Genomic DNA, 7,575 nt, shown 5'->3' with positions numbered 1-7,575 from the left:
AAACATGATTGTGGACATACATTGGATATATAAGGTATTGAGTCTGCAGCTTCCTATCAGACTGTTCACAAAAAGATCCAAAATAACAACAAAACCATATAATATACACAAACAGAGAGTGAAAGCAGATGTGGTAAAATATTAAAAATTAAGGAACCTGAGTGAAGGGGACATGAGAGTTCTTACAACTTTTCTGTTATTTGAAATTATTTCAAAATAAATATGAAACATTCATATTCATACTCAAAATAAATATGAAGCATTCATATTCATATTCAAAATAAACATGAAAACATACGCCTACATAAAAACTTATACACAAATATTCACAGCAACATTATTCATAATTGCCAGAAAGTGAAAACAATAAAAATATACATCAACTAGAATGGATAAACAGTTGTATATCTATATGATGAAATATTATTTGGCAATAAAAAGTAAATACTGACACATGCTACAATGTAGAAGAACCTTATGAACCTCATAAAAACGGTATGCTAAGTGCAAGTGGCCAGTCACAAAAGACCACCTGTTGTATGATGATTCCATTTATGTGAAATGTCCAGAATAAGAAAATTCATACAGAAAAAAATAGATTAGTTGTTGCCAGTGGCTGAGGGAAAGGGGAATGGTGAACAACGGCTAATGGGTTTCTTTTTGGGGTGACGAAAATGTTCTAAAAGTGATTGTGGTGATGATTTCACAACTCTATGCATATACTAAAACCCCCTAAAGTATATACTTTAAATCGGCAAATTTTATGGTATGTGAAATATATCTCAATAAAACTGTAAAAGAAAAATAAATTCCATGCATATAACTTAAAGTCACAAAATTTTCTAGGCCACTGGCACACAGGAAGACATAATGAGAAGACAGTAACTCTGAAAGTCTTTTAATAAGCAAGAAGAGCCACTACATGAGTAGTTCCTCAAAAAGACCAAGCCATGTGACCAATTGACATGGTTTCCCTTCTGTCTGGCTAAGTTTTGTTTCTGACTCTAGGTTCCATTTCCCCTAGTAGCACCATTGGAAGAAAAATAGTGCAATGGATAAAGAGCTGGCTCTGCAGCCAGATTGCCTGAATTTGAATCCAAATCTACTATAACTTGTTTGACCCTGGAAAAATTTCTTAACCTCTCTGTGCTCTAAAATGGGGATGGTTGATTAGGTCATTATGAAGAATAAATGACATAATCTATGAAAAGTGCTTCAAAAAGTGTTTGTTGGAATTCATTAGAAATTGACTGCTTTTTAAAAAGTCTCCTGTCAGAATGTGCTTTTCTTTTTTAAAAGGCCCAAATTCATTTCATCCTCCCACTTATCGATGGTCATTTCTCTATTGCATGCCACCTCCAGCTAACAAGACACAAGGTAGTGGTTGATCTAATACTGACTAACCAAGTTCCGTGGTTCACAGAGGCTACTCCCCCTCTGATATTTTTTTTCCATGCTCCATTTCTTCCTATCATCTGGAGCCCATTGTGAGAACTATAGAACGTGGATCAGAGAATATTGGTTTCAAGGGCCAAGGTCATTGCTGTCATTCCTTCATACTCTCAGATTGACTCCAAGCTGCACACGAATCTGGGCTTCCTGTCAGCCTGCAGACGTGGCAAACAGAAGCTTAGGAGGGCTTGATCATGAGAAATGATGCTCATTTCATACTAATGATGTGTTAGCAACTGTACGTGGATTGTTTCATTTCACCTTCACACAAATTCCATCTTGTAGATGATTATTAGCCTCTTTTTCACATGAGGAAATTGATGAACAGAGAAGTTAATTTATCAAGGCCACACAGCCACTAAGAGATGGAGCCAAGATTCCAATCAAGCGATGTCTTCAGATCCTAGTCTCATAACTACCATGCCATATTGCTTGCCCCTCCCTATAATGGAAGAGTTTTCAGCTAAGGCCCTCTTCTAGGGTAGCCAAAAACAACAGAGGCCAGAAATTGTATCTTAGCTACCTGTGTGTCCTCAGTGCCTACAACACTGCCAAACATGTGATAAGAACTCAGAATGTTGGTTCAACTGCTCAACTGTGTATGGGTCATCTCACATGGAATTAAATGAATCCTCTGCTTGCAAAGTCCTGCTTCTATAATACTTGCAGGACAATTTAGAGGGGTTTGGAGTCTGGGAGATCTCAGAATTCTAGTCCTGCCATTTGGTAGCTATATGACCTTGGACAAATGTATTTAACTCCTCTGAGTCTGGAGTACCTCATTTGGAAAATGTGGTAAAATAATAACCACTTCGTGGCATTATTATTCAGATGGAACGAAATAATGCTGCAATACTAACCATACAGTAGGTACTCCATGAATGACAGTTATTATTATTGCCCTCCTTATCCTTCCTTCCAAATAGGCCTTTGTGAGGAGCCAACCATATGTTGCCTCCCAACTTAAAATAAGTGAAGCAGAAATTGGGATTCAAAGTGGAATAGTGGAAACAGCGTTAAGCTGGGAATTGGGAAACTTATCACCTGGCTTTTGTTGCCCTCCCTCTACCTAGCAGCAATGTTACATTGGTCAGGTCACCTTACCTGTCTTCCAATTCCATACCTCAATTTAGAAGCCTCTGAATCTACCTATCTGAGACTAAGAGATTATGTTGAGGAAGTATTACCCTTGATTCGGTTGCTTCTTAAAAAAATTATGTGGGGTGATTGGAAAATACATTCATTATTAACTCATTTTAGAGTTACATGTTGTTCTTGTATTTTAAACTTTTTGAAATATACTTTATACAAACACCATAGAAACTCGGTTAAACGCCACAGAAGACTCACACTCACCACCTAGCGGTAAAGAAGGGAAGTTTCAAGTTGGTGAATCAAGATATCTTGCCACCACATGTAAAGGATGGCTGCCCACAGCAATCTTTTATCTTGTAGTCGTCCTTTCCCCTCACCCCTCAGGACAGTGTTATGTACACAGATACTCAATACTTCCTGACTTAATAGCTTGTTCATTTGACAGTACTCTTAAGCCAATGAAATACTATGGACTTCTGAGAATTGTGGAAAGATCATTGGTTTTAAGATTGGGGCGGTGGGGACAAAGTTGCCTTTGTATTCGCACATCTCAAACCCCTCCGAGAGGCCCACCCAGTTCATCTATTTATGGATAAATACGTCGTCTCGCCATTCCACAAGTGCCTGGTTCAGAGAACCAGGACCACTACCTTTTAAAAGACCTAAGTCAATACACTATCCTTGATGTCAAGTATTTGACGACTTTCTTTTACCTACTACAGTATTTAAAATTAAGTCATCAAACTTAAATTTAAATATCTAAAGCAGGAATGCATTTTTGCTCTTAATCTTAAACCCCAAAGGTGGGGAAGAGGCCAGAATCCTGGGGTACCAGGCCTGAGTGATTTAATTATTCCAAGAGGCACCTGGAAATCCTCTTTCTTATGGAAAAGATTTCTCTTCGAGTCCTTTCCTGAAAACCGAAACTAAGGTATTTCCAACAGTCTTTGAGTATTCTTAATTAAGCCTTCTTTTGAAATATCATTTTGACTTTAACACACTTTTCTGAAATCCCTCGGGAATTTCGCTTATAATTAGCCTTGCTAGTAGAAACTTTTTAATTTTTTTTTAATTAAAACGCTTGATTTCCATTTTTTTACTGGGTTTACGAACGTTAGCTAAGTCTCCCAGTGACTTAATAACACGTATCCATTTCACCTTTGAAAACCTTCGGGCTCAGAGCCTCCACGGGCACCCGGGCATTTATTCTTATTTCTGCTTCTTAACCAGGCTCCTGGGAGGAGCAGTTTCGACCGAGTTCAGACCAGCAGTTACCACGGAACTTGCAACAGTTGGTGTTGGGCGATAGGCAGGTTGGAAGTGATAAAAGCAGCTAACTTAAAAAACAAAAAGCCCCAGGGAAGGAAGGGGCAGCCATGGCCTTGGGGGACAGTGCGAGGACGGCGCGGGCCGGCCTCCGGCCGTGGGAAGGCGCCGTCCTGGGCAGCCTTAGGCGGCGGCGAACGCAGCGGCGGACCGTGGGGACCGCGGCCCGGGCTGGCGGCGAAGTGAAGCGCGCGGGACGGGCGCGCAGGCCCAGACCGCCCCGGGGCCACGCCGGGGCCACGGCGAGGTGAGGCCGGCCCTGCCCCCGCGCCGCCCCCGGCGGGAGGCGCGACGCCCGGGCTCCGGGTACGTGCGCGGCCCCGGGCGACGCGGCTGGGCGTGCGCGGGGCCGCGGCGGAGGCAGGGCCGGGCGGGCGGCAGAAGATGGCGAGGGTGTGTAGGCGGCAGCAATGCTCCGTTGAGAGACGCGGCTTTCGGCAAGAACTGGATTCGTGGCGCCACAAGCTCATCCACTGTGTAGGTGAGACCCTCCGCCGGCCGCCGCTGGCCTTCGGGCCGCCTCGCTGCGGGCTGCCCCGGACCGGGGAGGGAGCGGGGGCAGAGGCAATTGCTGCTCCGGCCCGCCCGCCCTCTTTGGCTCGGGCGTCCCCCTCCCCCACCCCCCGGAGTGCGAGTGCGCGCGACCTCGGGGCGGGCCTCCCCTCTCGCGCTGAGCGCGCGCACCAGCCCCTCCTCTCCGTGCGCCTCCCCGGGGCGGGCTCTCGGCGGGAGCGCGTGCCCCTCCTCCTCCCCTCGTTCCCCTCCCCCCCTCTCTCCCGGCCGGGCGCCGCCGCCAGCTTATTGTGGAGACTTGCCCCGCGGCGCTGCCCCGGGACTGGAGGCGCTGCGAGGGCGGGGGCGTGCTCAGCCCCCACCTGCGCGCTCGCCGCCACCGTCCCCCTCCCCGCCACCCCTCCCCCACGCGCGGCGGCGCGCCCCCATCCCTGCGTGCACGCGCGGCGGGCGGCGGGCGGGCGCCCGGCGTTCGGGCGTGTGCGAGGCGTGAGGTGGAGATGGGGGCGGAGGGAGCCGGAGCTGTCACAGGCCCCGGGTGCGCCTGACCGAGCCAAGTGGGGTGTCATGGCCGCGGGGGGCAGCGGCTGCACTTCCTCTGCGGGCGGCGGCGGCCGGGGAGTTAATCCTCGACGCACGGGTCAGTGTGTGCGTATTTGTGTTCGGTGTGTGCGCGGCGGGGAGGAGGGGGTGGGACCGGGTCCGACTGAGGACCTCGGGCGGGGGTCGCTTATGTCGCCTCCCGGGGATTGGCCGGAGCCGCCGCCTCGCCGAATGCCTCGTCCGCCCCCCGCCTCCCGGACCCGGGCCGCCCTCGGGTGCCTTTTTTCCCCGCGGGCCGGAGGGAGTGTGGACGGGGGCGCCCCGGGAGGGGCCGGGCGGCGAGCTGCGCCTCTCACACTGTGTGTTTTGTCTGTTTTTCTCTCCCAAGGTCCCGTTTCCCTCTGTGCGGCGGCCGGCGGGACCATAAGGGCTTAACTCATATATTTAACCCCCCTCCAAAAAGTAAGTGGCCCGTGTGGTGTCTCCGCTCCGCCCGCCGCCCCCTAGCCCCAGTCCATCCTGTGTCTGACTCTCCTGTCCTCCAGCATTGTTACTTCCCCATCTTTGCTTCGGTGCTGCTGATGTGTGGGGAAATGCCCTCTTGTCGTCCTCTGTCCCCCACGCCCAGTCCTCGGGGAGGCCCAGAATTCCAGCCCCTTCTCCCCCAGGGGAATATTCTTGGGAACCAGGTCTTCCCCTGCAGAATCTAGGAGATTGTATCCGTTCGCTTGGGCCCCTCATCCCCTCCTTCCCGACAGGGTTTCGTTGGAAGGAATTATGCAAATCCTGCTTTCTGGTGTCCATTCAGCGGCAATTTCATGCGGTGAGAAGTTCTCTTTGTTGTGCGAGGGGGAGAACAGACACTGATTTAATAGACATATCTGTTGGGGGGAAGGGTGGAGGGGGTGTGGAGAGGCTCAGTTTGGAAGAATTACAGCACTTGGTTAGCTCAGTGTCTTTGTGTTTGAGCCTTCTGGCTTGACAGGAGGGTCTGCCCTTTACAATGTCCCATAAGGGATGTTTTCTGTAATGGATTAAAAAGCAAAACTGAAACTTTAAACAAGTGAAAAATAAGGTAATCTTTACTTAGAGAATATAAACCTTTTCATTTTTGCACTGTTTCATTATGAAAGTGTATAATGTGAATTTTGTTAAGGACTTAGACTGTAATACCAAAATTAATATACCCAACAATGCTTTAAGATATATGGTATCACTTTGGTTGTCCAAAGGTTGAAAGTACATTTCCATAACACATTTTCAAACATAACGCTTGTGTAAATAATAAAGGCACGAATCAGGGTTTTTTGGTATAATTTGTCTTGTGAATGCATTTTAAAATCCCCCTCCTGCCAATCCAAGATGAGTTCTGCCCTCTAGGAAACAAACAGCCTTTTGGTTATCAGTTATCCTTTGCTCTGGTTCTACTTATCTTATTCTCTGAAACCTATCATACATTCATTAAAATGTTACATCAGCTTAAGCACTTTTTGAATTATGTATTGTTTGTAATCATCATAGAGGAGAGCACATATATGAGGTTTTGAGAAGCATGAAATTAATGCATTTTCAGAATGGTGGGTTAATATGAAATCCTGAGATTATTTTGAAGAATTTTTAGTTCTTGTGTTTGTTTTACTTAGTGATTGGTTTCTTTCACTAGGGCTTTTTAAGTCCTTCAAAGATTTTGAAATTGGTGAATGTAGCCCTGTAGATTTCTTGTTAATGTTATTTTAGTTGAGATAATTTTAATGAGTTGTTTATCTTATTCTAATTTTGTTTGCTTTGAATCCTTGCCTTCTGCCTCAGGACCTTTTTTCATCAGTCACTGCTAGCATTAGTGGTTAGTTATTGCTGCTTGACAAGGTATTTTTTGGTTTTTTAAATTATGACTGATAAAATCCTTCTGTAAACATCTCAGTGGAATATCAGAATTTGGATACTTATTTGAAGGAGTATTTTAATCTGCTGATCAGTTTTCTTAAAGATACTTTTAACTCCAAATTTCCACTTTCAAGGTGGTAAAGTTCAGGAGATATTTAGAGTCCAGAGTGCAGAGTGATATTTTACTCTGAGCAGCAGTATATATTGATAGTCTCCCAGCTAAAATCAATTGGGCCTCATATTTTCTCTTTTATTATGTGTAATTTTGTTCTTCAAGAGGAGAGCTCTAAGTAAATCAATTGTAGTGTTACTAACTTTCTATATTTAAAAGGACTGGCAATGAACCTTACACAATCCAAAAGTCAACTGTGGTTTACTACCAGACGTAAAAATTCGCCCTTTTATTTTAATGGGATTGGTTCTCCAACAGTTTACCTTCTATTTGATTCTCTTGACGGATTATCTTAATACTTTAGAGTCGTTTGGTTTCTAAGTGATATTTAATTTATAGCAGCAGCCTGTTGATTAAAAATGGATTCTCAGTCATTTCTAAAATAGAATTCTTCCTTCTCTTGGGGGGGATGGTGGTGGTGATTCTGTGATTAGGTTTAGTTGAATTGGAGTTAGTATTGGGTTCGGACAGTGCTTATGTTCAAGATGGCTATTTGGTTACCAGATGATTATTAAGGGGTCCTCTGGGACTAGAATGATCAGTCCAGATTCCAGGAAGATCTAGGTTCTTTCTGCGCCTGATGTGATGTA

At 45.7% G+C, this 7,575-nt stretch overlaps 1 protein-coding gene across 11 annotated transcripts in view; it reads left to right on the top strand.

Moving 5' to 3' along the window:
• Positions 1 to 4,228: 4,228 nt before the first annotated feature.
• The window catches only part of LCOR (ligand dependent nuclear receptor corepressor), a 138,306-nt gene continuing 134,959 nt past the window's right edge, over positions 4,229 to 7,575 (top strand). For 6 of the 11 annotated variants that reach the window (XR_006739286.1, XR_006739287.1, XR_006739285.1 and 3 more), the window contains exon 1: positions 4,229 to 4,354. Coding sequence is in view for 3 of the 11 variants with exons in the window: in XM_045568738.1 (XP_045424694.1) it covers positions 4,258 to 4,354 (97 nt within the window). In the remaining 8 variants the exon portion in view is untranslated. Of the gene's footprint in view, positions 4,355 to 4,935; positions 5,027 to 5,317; positions 5,392 to 5,707; positions 5,753 to 7,575 lie in introns of those variants that run through there. The other 5 variants (XR_006739289.1, XM_045568742.1, XR_006739290.1 and 2 more) reach the window with 4 other exon arrangements.

Source organism: Lemur catta, chromosome 14, assembly GCF_020740605.2.
Source record: "Lemur catta isolate mLemCat1 chromosome 14, mLemCat1.pri, whole genome shotgun sequence".
NCBI lineage: Eukaryota > Metazoa > Chordata > Mammalia > Primates > Lemuridae > Lemur > Lemur catta.
This window is presented reverse-complemented; position numbering and strand designations above follow the sequence as displayed.